This window comes from Coregonus clupeaformis, chromosome 22 (assembly GCF_020615455.1).
Source record: "Coregonus clupeaformis isolate EN_2021a chromosome 22, ASM2061545v1, whole genome shotgun sequence".
Taxonomy (NCBI): Eukaryota; Metazoa; Chordata; class Actinopteri; order Salmoniformes; family Salmonidae; genus Coregonus; species Coregonus clupeaformis.
In genome coordinates this window covers 88381-104007 of record NC_059213.1, presented here as the reverse complement: position 1 = coordinate 104007, position 15627 = coordinate 88381, and the positions used below count along the sequence as shown (strand labels likewise).

General features: G+C 44.2%; 1 protein-coding gene across 1 annotated transcript in view; it reads left to right on the top strand.

The window, feature by feature from the left end:
- The first annotated feature begins 2514 nt into the window (after positions 1 to 2514).
- tbc1d9 (TBC1 domain family, member 9 (with GRAM domain)) overlaps positions 2515 to 15627 on the top strand; it is a 37651-nt gene continuing 24538 nt past the window's right edge. Inside the window, exons 1-2 of the mRNA XM_041843241.2 lie at positions 2515 to 3343; positions 11295 to 11405. Of these exons, the coding sequence (XP_041699175.2) occupies positions 3223 to 3343; positions 11295 to 11405 (232 nt within the window). The 5' untranslated portion in view covers positions 2515 to 3222. The remainder of the gene's footprint in view (positions 3344 to 11294; positions 11406 to 15627) is intronic.

Sequence of the window (15627 nt, the reverse complement as noted above, 5' to 3'; positions counted from 1 at the left end):
ATACAGACAACAACAACAAGAACAACACATCATCTTCAAACAGGCTGACTGTTCTGAAAGCTTCTTGCTTCAAGGCTTCACTATTTGACCCGTTTGATCTGTATGTGCTCTTTTCCATTTCTCAAAAGTCCCCTTTCATTCCTTGAATGTGGAACGAATCTGTCAATGACCAATAATACACTGCCCTTTTTGATTTAGGGTCCCTACATCCTAGAAGTAGCCAAAATATGACATACACTAACTATGCTATTCAGGGGTGCCCGGGTAGCCTAGCAGTTAAGCGTGTTTGGCCAGTAACTGAAAGGTCGCTGGTTCAAATCCCAGAGTCGGCAAGATGGGAAAATCTGCTGTTCTGCCCTTAAGCAAGGCAGTTCAACAACTGCGCCGATGACGTCAATTAAGGCAGCCCCTTGCACCTCTCTGATTCAGAGCGGTTGGGTTAAATGCGGGAGACTCATTTCGGTTTAATGTATTCAGTTGTGCAGCTGACTTGGTATCCTCCTTTACTTATTCAGTTATATACTGGGGAAATCCTTCATTTTGGGTGTTTTCTCCTTGTACAATTCTAGGAGTGTTTATTGTAGTGCCACTGTCTTGATTTCGGTGTTTTGGCAGCTCACAACAGAACATTTCCTTAGAATGGGAACCCTTGCTTCAGTTCTGCTTCCGGTTTTTTTAAGGGACTCGCTGCTTCTAAAATGGGGATGTGAGGATGTGTCAAATCACTGCTTCTAAAATGGGGATGTGAGGATGTGTCAGAAGCAAAGCTATGGAACAGATAGTTCTGTTTTGGTTCTGTGATGGTAAGAGAAGGCAGGGAGGAAGGCCCTCCAGCCAAGCAGAAAGCAGCTCTCCACGATCAACTCAACCAAGAAGGGTTTAACTTGACTGGGACAGAGAGAGGAGAAGCATGAAAGCCTCAATCCCTGATGTCTTCCTTGCAGTAAAAAACATTGACGAAATCCCCTCTCTGTCAGGAGAGCTTGTCTCAGTAGGAGATGGTAGTCTAAGCCATTAAAACTGCAACAACCATTTCAGTAATGGGTTTAAAAAATCGAACTAACTGATTGGATTAGTTTAGAAAAATGTGTTATTTATTTTTGTGTAGCATAAGATTTAATCGACCCTACACATAACCCCAATCCAATTATGAATTAATTTGCCCCTCTGCCCACTAAATGGCAGAAAGATAGGCCTCGCTTGAAGCCTGCCCTAGAGTTAAGGTGCTTTTGAGTGACATCGGAAGAACGTTTCAGTCTAGAAACACAAAACGTTTTGTAGATGAGACAGGGCGAAACTAAAAGGGACTTTTTGATTGTGTGGAAGAGTGTAAAAGGTATCTTTGGGAAAGAAAAGAGAACAGAGTAAACTTCAGTTGGTAAGAAATTGGATCTTGTGAACTCAATTACACGTCTTTAGGTCTTTATGGGGTCCCTTTGTTTCGGCATTTGTCAGTGGGTTTGTTTGTTAGTCCTAAATGTCAAGTTTCCATCCCCCACATTGTCTGTATTGCCCCCACAGTGTATCTGTGGATGAAACTGTTCCTCCAGACTGTGTACACAAACACTGACTGATCAGAGCCCCTAACACAGCCCCACTGTGGTTACTGGTGAATAGGTGGAGGGTAAAAAAGAGTGCGCTACGCACATCTGCTTGGCCCTACCTTCAGCCTCAGTCTAAACTGACAAAAACAGAAAACGTAGCGACATCGGTCTCGTCTCTGCAGCTCAGACACCCTTTTACTTAATGTGGTCTGTTGAGGGAAAGTTGAGCAACCTCACACGGGGTCTCCCACGCGTTGATGGAAGCTGTGAAACCTAAAGTGCGGTCAGTTTAGCTAAGCTAAACCCACATATATAAAAAAACAAGCACATTTAAGTATAGGCCTTTAGCAGACCAGGGACCACATACTGTAGACAGAGACATGTTGTGGAATATAGTCAATGTCTATCTCCATCAACTCCCACATATTTACCCAACATGTTGACACACACAAACATTTGTTGACTCCAGTCTGACAGGTGTGTGGGTCTATGGTGTCGAAGGAACTGACGCATGTGGTGTCTAGTTTGAAACGGGATTTTCGTGTACCTTTTCAGCCCTCTGACTGACTGGCCATTTACAAATTCAAAGTGTGTGGCGTGTCATTGTAAAGACCTCTATAGGCTACCCACTGGACATAGGTGTAAGTTATGGCAATTTTAATTGCTTATGAAATTGCTTTGATTATATTACCATTAAAGAATAAAGTACAGATGAACGAAACCATGGAATCCATTATAATTGATCCACTAATTGGTACCAGGTGGCAAAAACAGCAAGCACCAGCAGTGACAGCTTTGCACCTGAAAACAGCTTCGACACCTGCTATTTGTAAACAGTAGCCAAGTCATATCGATGGACCACTTTAATAATTTTATTCATATTTTATTACCACTTAGGGCCTAGGCTATAATTATGCAACCACCTCCCACAAAGGTGACGTAACGATGTGGCCACTCCATGACGCGCGTTGTTGATACGGAGCTGTGCGGAAGCGGCGCTAGAGAGTGGGTTGCATTAAATTACATTGTTGTTCGATGTGGAGGCAGGCAGCATATATATGTTGGATAGTAGGTTGCAAATAGCCTAATGGACATATAACGCGCTTGTGGGCACATCATTTAGCGTCCAACCATCGCTCATTCTGAAATATCTGACGGCCGAGGAACGAGGAAGCGTCGATGGCATCGATTTGCACCTGACAGCGGTTACAACACAGATGATGAACAACAAAGACTGAACCGAAGTGTCGCGCTCAGATCCATCCCTGCAAAAATGTGTCAGATTCCGTTGTTTTAATGCGAACACCGCTTTATTGTGCCACCTAGTAATTGAGTTCCACTGAATCTATTGCACACAATTTGTGGCGTCTTTGGCGTGCACGGCTGGAATCTAATCACCTTAACGCACGCCGCCGTGCATGGAAGTTTGGAGCGCGTATTTTAGTGATGAAATCTTTTCTATTTTTGCGTGTTTTTAGCGGATAAATAGGGTCCTTATGCTGTCATAGTTCTATACCTACACCGCAACCAAGCTGTCCTTGTCCAATTGTACGTGTTATTCGGCGGACCTGCATCGAGCCTCAGCCACTGGACAGACCGAACCAGCATTCCAGTTCATTTGACAGGCACAGCCTGAATCAGCTGGATTTGATGTGCTCTTAGAATCAACTGGACGAAGATGTGGGTCCACCCTGAAGAGGTGTTGCAGGCGGGAGCGTTGTGGATAACCGAGCGAGCAAATCCCTATTTCATCCTCCAGAAACGCAAGGGCCACGGGGACAGCGGAGGAGGACTAGCGGGTGAGATGCATAGAACTGTCTCTGCTCTGCGTCTCTCTATCTGTTTCTCTAAATCATGGATTATTTTAGCCAAGCATAGCTCAACTCCACGGATGTTCTATAGTCGAGTTCAGATATTATTGGCTAGGATTATTTCATGCTTGCTGTGATGCAAGCAATGCCAAGCCAAATTATTGTCCCCTGGCCCTGTCTCTCGCTTGGCTGGGGAGATTATTCATGCCTCACAGATGTTTAGGGATGGAGAGGAGATTGGGTGACTGACAACTATGGTTGCATGCATAGTGAGGGGTAGGGGGTCAGGTCACTCAGGTATCAAAGGGGATGGAGACCTGTATGGATGACTAGACCCTAATAGCCTCTACTACTATAACTAGACAAATGCAGGTGTGATTTTATCTGAATGATTCTTGAGGCTCAGAATAGTCACATGACCACTGTTGTGTTGATGGTACAGTATGTAACCTCACCAGGACAGTAGTGTACACTTATGGACCCCCCCGTAGAACTCCATACAATGGAGCTGGTGGGCATTCAACAGCTAATATACCCTATTGATCAGCATCTCAAGATCTGTGCTATTGGAGTAGGCCTTATACTTTAGGTGATCTCGGAAAATTCTAACCAATATTGTTGCAAAGAGTAAGCCTTCTATATACCCTTTTAAACTATTAACAAAACAAGGAAAGAAATGCATATATTTGATAAATAGATAATCATTGACTGTGCTTAGTTCACTCCAATCATAATATCATTAGGCTACTAGCTAGCTAACGTAAGGCTGGACTATCTCCCCTGACAGGGAAGACACATTCCAGCACTTGGGACCATTAAAAGGCTCAGATCAATTGAAGTGAACCTGCGATTGATTAGAGCCCAGCACACTCGGGGAATGTTAAAATGGCTGGTGATGTGTCATTCCCCTTACTGAATTCTGAACGCCACAGAGACAACACACACACGGAGACACGCAGAGCAAAGTCACACGTTCTTCCCGGCAGGAGTAGTACATGCTGAATCATCTCTCCCTCTCCTCTTGTCCTTCACTCACTCCATCCAAATTAGGCCACAGTCACTAGGAGGTCCAGGGCTCTGGTCAAAAGGAGTGCACTATGTAGGGAATAGGGTGCCATCCCATTCAGGCTGACCTGGATTCAGTCTGTCAATGTTTAATTCATTGCAAGTCTGAGAATCCGGAAAGATGAAAAATGAGTTACGAATTATGTAAAAAACAAACAAAAAAAACGTTGGTTGAATAAAGATAGAACGTGATCATTTGAAAAGTCAGTCATGTTCATTATAGGTACGGTAGATTCAGTCCAAGTCTTTGACACCGAGCCATAGAGATGGCTCTGTATAGATATATCTATATCTATATAGCCCTGCTTTGACTAGTCTGACCGTCACAGTCATGATGGGGCAAAGAGAGTTGAACCATGTTGTCATCCCCTGCTGTGTGCTGCTGTCCTCAGTGCCAGTCAGTCACTGCCTCTTCAGTGTCAGCCAGCCAGTAACGAATATGACAAGGGGAGCTAAAATGGCCTGCTAGTATCTCACTTCATTGGTCAGCAACAAGACATTTCGCTGAAGGACGGAGCCGTTACTTTTCCCGCATTCCAGCGACTGAAAGTTAGGCCCCGAACCAACATTCTGCCTCTCCCTATTGTGTCTCTGTCGGGGAAGTGATAATAGCAACACAAAGTGTGCTGTGGCGATATGTGATGATGTCATTGTTATGTGAATACTGAGCAGACCATGTGGTGTGCCAGTTGGCCTGCTGAGGAGAGGAGAGGAGAGAGCCCGGGCACACTGACTGGCACTGCCCAGTAAACATCCCCCTTTCAGCGAGCAGGGAAAGCCAAGCGAGCACCTGGTCCTCCTAGGGCATATGGAAGGCCACAAGGGCCAACGCTCTTTGATTTATAGCCATATTTATGAGGCTACTTTACATGAGAACAAATCAACATTGACATTTTTTTTGTAACTTGATTTATAGAGACTTGCGAAATAGAACAAACAGTACAGTTTCATTATAGACGACTAGTTCCCATCAATCAATCTTAAGTCATAAGACTTGGAAAAATGGCAAGCTTCAATTGTGAAATGTTGATAATAATTAGGTGGGTGCTTGTATTTGTTATATTTCACTCGTACAAGTGTGTAATACACATGTGAATTGAAAATGTGTGTTTTGCATATCCCAACTCTCCCTGAGACACCCTCGGGAAAGTGGGGTCACGGCCAGGGTCTGCCATCTACGGCAACCCTGGAGAAATTTGGGTTAAGTGCCTTGCTCAAGGGCACATCGGCAGATTTTTCACTTTGTCAGCTCGGGAGTATGTCCTAGCGACCTTTCGGGTACTGGTCCAATGCTCTAACCGCTAGGCTACCTTCCGCCCCAAATGTTGGATTGTAGCTTATTCACCATATGATACTATCAATGCAAAAGGACACTATCCAAGAGTCAATAAGCTAACCTAATATTACCTAACGTTTCACAATAGAGTGTGACATTTTGAAGTCAGTATGACCTAAAACTAAACTAGGCTTACATATATATGTTGGGTGACTGACATCACGTACACATGATGATATCGCCCTAGATAGACACTTGGCCTAGACTTCTATCCATCGACCTCTTTAACCTTTGTCCGTATCCCCCCCACCCCATTACCCACAATCATCTGCTACTTTACTTCACCTATCTATCTTATCTGGTGACCTCTGACATGGAGGTACACATAGAGGCTTGGGAAATAAAAGGAAAAACACTAGAGCTGTGTTACAAGGGGTTGGGTTGGAGAAACATGACTTAAAATAACATGTATGGTGTTACTTCGTATCAGGTTCTTGTTATTTGAAACAATATTGATTCTCAGCCAGTGGGGTGAAAAGGTGCTGTGTCAGTACTTGAGAGAAAATAGGCCAGTGTTTGCGCTGCAGTCGTTTTGCTATGGCGCTGCTCCACAGCAAAATCATTGCCGCCACGTCAAAAAAATATGGAATGGGGGGGAAGAAAATAAAATCTGCCGAGGCGCACTTTGAAGATGCTAGAACAGTCCACATTTACTTTTCCTCTGCAAATAAAACGAGCAATGAATAGAAAAATCTGATAACCCCATAGTAGAATAGTTTAACTATTATAGTCGGCTTCTTCTTGTGTGTTCTATGCGAGATAAATATTGTTCTCGTGGCACATTCAAGTTACAAGTGCCATAAGAAGGGAAAAATGCATTCTGACAAGCAGTCAATGAACAACAATTCTTGCAAAACAGCAGTTTTAATGGACTTTGTTAAAAAGGATAAAATAGTATACTAACTAGTTAAAAGAACTGGCTAATGATTAGCCCAATAGGGTAACTGCAGACGGGCAGCCTCATGCTTCAGCCTATTTATTTTCTGCGACAGTTGGGCTACAGGTGATAATGTTTATTGCTAATAGCATACCTGATAATATGGACCATGCATAGACTATATGCATTGTCCGATATGTAAAAATATTTTTTACAAAATATTTTTACAAATGTGTTATTGGGCTCATTTCTGGAGGTGGAAATTATATTTTCGATGGTGTCAGCATAATTGTATTTTCATTCATTTTGGAGTAGAAAGTCCTTTTAAAAAATTCACCAGAACTGAGCTTCTCAGTCCTTCTACATAAAAATGATCTGGGAGGGACAAGGGGGGTTGGGAGGGACCCTCCCTTCAATACCCCTCTGAACTTGTCTCCCGAGTGGCGCAGTGGTCTAAGGCACTGCATCGCAGTGCTAGCTGTGCCACTAGAGATCCTGGTTCGAATCCAGGCTCTGTCGTATCCGGCCGCGACCGGGAGACCCATGGGGCGGCGCACAATTGGCCCAGCGTCGTCCAGGGTAGGGGAGGGAATGGCCGGCAGGGATGTAGCTCAGTTGGTAGAGCATGGCGTTTGCAACGCCAGAGTTGTGGGTTCGATTCCCACGGGGAGCCAGTAAGAATAAAATAAAATGTAATGTACTCACTAACTGTAAGTCGCTCTGGATAAGAGCGTCTGCTAAATGACGTAAATGTAAAATGTAATGTAACTTTCCTCCCACTGCTACACATCTTTCCAAATGAAACACTGAAAGAGACCCTACAGTTTCCAACAGAAAGCAGGTTGGAGACCGATGAAAAGGAGAGGAGAAAACGATTGCTTTTTGCTCTAAACTGTGTTTTATTTTCCAATCTTGAATGGAAAGAAGGAACTAGCCGTCTCGACTGAACAGAGAATGGAGCTTTGCTGAGTAACAAAAGGCGGCCCAGCTGCTGACCTTGTTTCCTAGCTTCTCCAATCTCTAAAAGTACAAAACATCACATGATGCTGGTCTGTGTTCCACTGTACTGTATGTAGACTCAGGCTCGTTTCTTTCCATCCTCCCACAACAAAGGAAGCATTTCTCATCGTTGGAGATTAGTTTCTGTACGTCTTGTTTTTCTTTGGTTGTGTGTGTTACATGCAGGGAGGGGGAGAGGGAGGGGGGGTCAAAGTAAATAAAATGTATAGGAACATATAGTCACATGGACAATGGTGTGGTTTTCCAGAGTTCATGTTATGGATTAAAGGGTCAACACTAGGCTATAGGTCTGGGGTCTGCCCTCTCCTCACCATATACAAAACATACACCACAGTACCTCATGTTAACTCTTGTTGTCATGGTGTAGGATCATGAGTTCTTAGGGGGACAGAGGGGAAAGTAGCCCTCTGATCAAAACAAAGAACATTAGTGATGTTGTAGGGTGCATTAATTCATTCGTCATAAAATGCCATGCATACTAGTCCTCTCCATTGCGGTTGATATCTAGCTGTATAGATTCATTGGAGTGAGCGGTTTGATGAGCTGTAAGTTGCATGCAGTCAAAGAAGTCACAGGAGGTTGTGGGTGTCGTCCTTCCGTAAGTCTCACTTTTCAGTGTTCTCCTTTGTTGTGCTTGACACCTGCGCTTCCTGTGCTAACCTCTAACACGCATCCCCTCAACACAGCTAGCTTCAGGTCATGCCCTGTCTATCCATCAGAGATGGTTCACAGGTATTTGTTCAGTGTTCTGCAACTCCAGTCCTGAGGTAACCCCCATGGTTGCACATTTTCGTTCCTGCCCAGCACTACCACACTCAATTCAACTACTCAACTCATTGCTCTTGATTAGTTGAATGTGGTGTTAATGCTGGGCTAGACCAAAAATGTGCAACCCTGGGGGTGCAGAACTGGAGTTAACGCTGTTCAACAGGAACAACAGGTTGAACCTTGTGACAGGGTTTGAAACTGGACAAAGTCATTTTATGCCCACAACATGTTTGTCAGAAAGGCCCAGATCGTGTATCCTTGCATTAGCCAGCCCCAAGTAACAACAACAGCTTCGGGGTCTATGCTAACCCTTTGAAATGGAAATAGGCTTACACACAATCCTTTTGCATATCGGCCAAGCTGTTCTGTTCTCTCCAATCTAGTTTTGAGCCTTTTCTCTTTCCCTGTGATTTCTTACTGTAGCTCTGTTTTTGTTCTGCTTTGTCATAGCAGTTATCGCTTGAAACAAATGCCACCCTCCCCCTTGGCATTAAGTATTGTAACTGTACAGTAACCTTATCAATGATAAAGGCTACATTTCACGCGTGACTAATGTAAAGATACAGTTGAAAGTTTGTCGGTTGGATTTTGTTCACGGAGAGAGCAACTACATGTATAGGCCTAGTTCAGATGGGAAATCTCAACCCCTTACACCTGTCAGAACCGACGGCCATATTGTTTACGTCCATCCAGTGTGAAACTGCCTAAATTGCCGTTACTGCCTCTGAAAGGCCCACTCTGATATTTACAGCCATTGTTGATCATATTAAATTAATGATATATGAATTATATATTTGCCTTTAATAATTATTTAAGTGCTTCTTATTGAATGAATCCTGACCTTTTATTGCGCCCTGCATAGGATTAAAAGAGAGAACAGGAGAGCGAATAATAGTGAGAGAGAGAAAGCGGGAAAGAGAAAGAGAAATAGAGCCCCAGAGATGTAATTGTATTCAGATGTCTTCATTAGGGCAGCTAGTGGAGATGAGTGGCGTCCCAGAAGTACTCCAGCAGACATTCTGTATGGAGGGAAGAATATCATCCAGACTGACTGTTTTCAGTTTCTCTCTCCCGGTCTCTCTCCCCATATCTCTTTTCATCTCTCTCGGTCTGTGTGACTCATAGAAGTGTATGCTTCTGACGCGCCACCTTCAAAAAACTGCCGTGGCAATGGTAATATTCCCAACCGGGAAGAAAGTTTGGGAGCAACTGTGGAATATGGCTGTCAAAAAGCTTCTTTTTATCACAAGGTTTGAGTCTGTTGGAAAAGGAGTGTCATCATTTCCACTCAAACTTTGATGAAAACATGTCAGTGTAGACCCCCAAGGCATAAAAAACTAGACCTATCACTATTCACAACAAAAGCCTTTCAGCAAGACTAGCGTATTTATCACTTCAGACGTCTTTCCTTCACTCTTTTAGATGTATGATCTTGTGGTTTACAATACACAGTAGCTAGACACTAGAGTCATGTATTATTACTGTACTGCATCAGAGATAATAGGTATTAGAGAGCGTAATAAAACAACTCTTTAGTGTTGTGTAGGCTAAAGAGACAGGAGTTATTGGCATCTTTCAGCTATCTTGAGTCCATTATCTGTCCATCTATCTCTCCACTTCCCTTGTTCACTAGATTATAGGGGATTCATCCCTCGTTCATTAGATTAGAGGATTCATCCTTTTATTCTAGGTGACTTTACTCTCACCTTCTATCTGCATCGATCTGTCACACGGGAAATCTGAGCTCTATGCCATCTGCCCGGTCCACCCTACTTCCCCATACAACAACATTGATACCAGATTCACACAATAGTGCCAATCTGAACCGTACTGTACTGGCTGGGATAAAAAAAAAATACGTTGTCTTTTCCAGCAAAGTTCCAGCAACTATGGTGGATGTGTAACCAGGCCAGCCCAGACCCAATCCACTAAATGTCTCAGAGTAGGAGTGCTGATCTAGGATCAGGTCCCCCACCTGTCCATATAAACTTATTTAATTACGATCCTAGGTCAGCACTCCTACTCCGAGATGCACAGCCCAGGTTTGCTTGGCTCAGTTTGGTCCTATAATATATATTGGGCATGAAGGAGTCAGGACAGGAAAGCCACAGCTACCCATCAGACCTAAATACATCCTCACCCCCCCCACCCCTCACCCTCATCTCAGTGAAGGACTGCCTCCTCCCTCTATTTCATACGTGGTGATCTCATAGCCGGCGGGCTCAATCAAGGGCCTTTCGAGGAGAGCATAAGTGGTCTAACAAGGGTTAATGTACCCTAACAAGGGTTAATGTACCCTAACAAGGGGATTCTGAGTGGCACAGCGGTCTAAGGCACTGCATCTCAGTGCTTGAGGCGTCACTACAGACCCCCTGGTTTGATTCCAGGCTGTATCACAACCGGCCGTGATTGGGAGTCCCATAGGGCGGCGCACAATTGGCCCAGCGTCGTCCGGGTTTGGCCGGTGTAGGCCGTCATTGTAAATAAGAATTTGTTCATAACTGACTTGCCTAGTTAAATAAAGGTAAAATAAAATAAATGTACCTTAACAAGGGTTAATGTATCAGAACGGTCTCCTGTCTCACATGGTGTAGGGGGGGCTTTGTTACGTGTCCGAAACGGGCTTAAACAGAAACTATTTTGTTGGGTTTTGCTTTGAAGTCGTTATTTAGGGGGAGGATTCATGACTTGTTTGTATTGCTTTTAAGTTCTTGGATCACTTAGTGTTTTTTTTCCCCATCCTCAAGACAATTAATGCATTATCCATTCAATGTCCTAAAAATGTGTTCCCAAAGCTTTTGTATACACGATCATCATATTCCCACAGTGTCTACCTCCCTAACCCACAGTATTCCCTGCTCTTCCCACCGCAGGTCTGTTGGTGGGAACCCTAGACGTGGTGCTGGACTCCAGTGCTCGAGTGGCCCCTTACAGAATCCTTTACCAGACACCCGACTCCCTAATCTACTGGATCATTGCGCATGGTGTGTACTGTGTGTGTTTGTCTGTTTGTGTACAGGTCTGGTCTGGTCTGGTCTGGTCTGTCTGTCTGGTCTGTCTGTCTGGTCTGTCTGTCTTTCTTTACCATGTTCTCACTTCCTGCTTATCCCCTGTCGACCTCCAAATGCCAAGCATCACGTCATGGCCCACTGCTCTTAAAGGGCTAGACTGTTGGGAATCGATGGTGATTCGATCTAAATATGAGGGGCTGTCATGCGTTTTAGTTCATTAGCTAACATGGTAAATCTTACGTTACATCCGCTGACTTCATTCGTTGACACACTCTCTTTACATGTTAAAGGGTTAATTATATACCACCCTAATGTCCTATATGGAAAAGCTAAAAGCTTAACCCAGGGCTGTAAATGTAAGATACTGAATACCAACACAATCGCATCAGTGGTCTCTTTTGGCTAATTACACTGGTTTGTGACATCACAGAAACCCCAATCTTAGCTGAGGCTTAATATAAACATACTTTACCTGCCTCTTTCCTTGAGCAGTTATGTTAAACAAATCATTTATTACGCTAGAGGAGCCGTAATGCAATCACACGAACCCAACATGACAAGCGGATGGGAAAGGAAGGATGTATTTTTAAAGAGGGATCGTTGTGTAAGTAAGGAGAGGCTGCAGTAATGTAATGGGAGAAATGTCCCAGCATCAGAGAACTCTACTCCCCAGATGTAATGAACAATGGCTCTGTTTTTAAATGAACTGCGAGACCGGAGAGACACGCACACTGCAACGGTTTTGACTATGACTCTTGAGTTTAGTTTTAATTAGGGGATCACGGGTGCCAGGTAAGTCATGCCTACCAGAAATGTTTTTGATTTCTCCTTTTTGTTTGTGAGTCGGTCTCATCTGTCAGACGTATAGTCTAGACCAATACAAAGAACTGATGGCAAAGTCGGTATTAGAATGTAATCTTTTCATAAGTCCTTATAACATTGATAGAAATAACTTAGTTATTTTGCGTTGTATTACCCAATATTAAATGATCATTGAAATAATAAGATTAAAACACAAATTGCATCACAACAATTTTAGACTTTTCTGGTCCTCTGTAGCTCAATTGGTAGAGCATGGTTCTTGTAACGCCAGGGTAGTGGGTTCGATCCCCGGGACCACCCATATGTAAAGATGTATGCACACATGACTGTAAGTCGCTTTGGATAAAAGCGTCTGCTAAATGGCTTATTATTATTATTATTATTCTCATGCCAAAATAATATAGGTTAACTTAGGAAAGTCCTGCACACACAGGATCCATGCTCACTAAAGCATGATACAATAGAACGGTCTGAAGCTTAATCTGGCTTTATGGGGGGAAGAGGGAGATGGTGGATAGGAAGGTGTGTGTGTTGTGTTGGAGGACTTCAAATGTCATCTTGGGACATGCTACTGCTTTGAATCGTGTGCAACTACGCGCATGTGTATTGCCTTAGTGAGTGCTCCCATATGGAAAAAGGAGTAAAGGAAAGAAACAGGAGAGGAGTTGAGAAGACCCTCTCTGAAATGGAAGCCCAGAGAAGAAGACTCCTGAGGGCTGGCCTTGAAATGGCAACCGCTCCTCCCTCCCCTCCCCTCTCCTCCCATCCTCCAGCACAGAGGGAGAGTGGAGCAGTCTGTCTGCCAGACGTCATCACTAATGTAGCTAAGAGATGAGCAGCTACTTACTGGGGAGCTGGATGAAGGATGAGGCCTCTAACCATAATGGACACTGCACTGAGGTTTCTGTGCTAGCAGGCTCTGCCTTGACTGGCTCTCAGATTTCACTAGCGCTAAGTAGCCGCTAACAAGTAGCCACAGTAGCGCTAATAGGGAATTGCCTGCCAATATTGTTTAAATTTCTCCCAGAATTTAAGGTGTGCTGTATTGCAGGGCATTATTATTTCCAGTTTTTAAGTAGGACAGTAACATATCTGAAGCTAATTAGCCATGAGCTCTCTAGCCATGAGCTCATCGCCATATGTGTGGTAGTAAATCTAGGCAGAGCAGAGGGGACGGCAGAGTAATGTCAGTGGATGGGCTGTCTAGATTTAATCAAACTTTATGTATGTAGCACATTTCTTACAGCAGATGCACTTCGATGTGCTTAGCAAATCAAATATAAGGTGAGAAAAATAACTAAGACAATAAATAAGAGACAAATTAAAATAGTAAAATAAAAGTGCACATGCGACTAATGCATTAAAAAATATAAATACTGTATATGGGAAAAAATACTCCTGAGGGGCGCAGTGGTCTAAGGCACTGCATCGCAGTGCTAGCTGTGCCACTAGAGATCCTGGTTCGAGTCCAGGCTCTGTCACAGCCGGCCGCGACCGGGAGACCCATGGGCGGCGCACAATTGGTCCAGCGTCGTCCAAGGTAGGGGAGGGTTTGGCCGGCAGGGATGTGGGTTTGTTTCCCACGGGGGCCAGTATGAATTTATATATATATATATATATATTATACTGCTCAAAAAAATTAAGGGAACACTTAAACAACACATCCTAGATCTGAATGAATGAAATAATCTTATTAAATACTTTTTTCTTTATGTAGTTGAATGTGCTGACAACAAAATCACACAAATTATCAATGGAAATCAAATTTATCAACCCATGGAGGTCTGGATTTGGAGTCACACTCAAAATTAAAGTGGAAAACCACACTACAGGCTGATCCAACTTTGATGTAATGTCCTTAAAACATGTCAAAATGAGGCTCAGTAGTGTGTGTGGCCTCCACGTGCCTGAATGACCTCCCTACAATGCCTGGGCATGCTCCTGATGAGGTGGCGGATGGTCTCCTGAGGGATCTCCTCCCAGACCTGGACTAAAGCATCCGCCAACTCCTGGACAGTCTGTGGCATTGGTGGATGGAGCGAGACATGATGTCCCAGATGTGCTCAATTGGATTCAGGTCTGGGGAACGGGCGGTCCATAGCATCAATGCCTTCCTCTTGCAGGAACTGCTGACACACTCCAGCCACATGAGGTCTTGCATTAGGAGGAACCCAGGGCCAACCGCACCAGCATATGGTCTCACAAGGGGTCTGAGGATCTCATCTCGGTACCTAATGGCAGTCAGGCTACCTCTGGCGAGCACATGGAGGGCTGTGCGGCCCCCCAAAGAAATGCCAACCCACACCATGACTGACCCACCGCCAAACCGGTCATGCTGGAGGATGTTGCAGGCAGCAGAACGTTCTCCACGGCGTCTCCAGACTCTGTCACGTCTGTCACATGTGCTCAGTGTGAACCTGCTTTCATCTGTGAAGAGCACAGGGCGCCAGTGGCGAATTTGCCAATCTTGGTGTTCTCTGGCAAATGCCAAACGTCCTGCACGGTGTTGGGCTGTAAGCACAACCCCCACCTGTGGACGTCGGGCCCTCATACCACCCTCATGGAGTCTGTTTCTGACCGTTTGAGCAGACACATGCACATTTGTGGCCTGCTGGAGGTCATTTTGAAGGACTCTGGCAGTGCTCCTCCTGCTCCTCCTTGCACAAAGGCGGAGGTAGCGGTCCTGCTGCTGGGTTGTTGCCCTCCTACGGCCTCCTCCACGTCTCCTGATGTACTGGCCTGTCTCCTGGTAGCACCTCCATGCTCTGGACACTACGCTGACAGACACAGCAAATCTTGCCACAGCTCGCATTGATGTGCCATCCTGGATGAGCTGCACTACCTGAGCCACTTGTGTGGGTTGTAGACTCCGTCTCATGCTACCACTAGAGTGAAAGCACCGCCAGCATTCAAAAGTGACCAAAACATCAGCCAGGAAGCATAGGAACTGAGAAGTGGTCTGTGGTCACCACCTGCAGAACCACTTCTTTATTGGGGGTGTCTTGCTAATTGCCTATAATTTCCACCTGTTGTCTTATCCATTTGCACAACAGCATGTGAAATTTATTGTCAATCAGTGTTGCTTCCTAAGTGGACAGTTTGATTTCACAGAAGTGTGATTGACTTGGAGTTACATTGTGTTGTTTAAGTGTTCCCTTTATTTTTTTGAGCTGTGTGTATGTATGTGTGTATGTATGTATGTATGTATGTGTGTGTGTATGTGTATATATATATATATATATATATATATATATATATATATATACATATATACATACATACATACATACATACATACATACATACATACATACATACATACATACATACATACACATACATACATACATACATACATACAGTGGGGAGAACA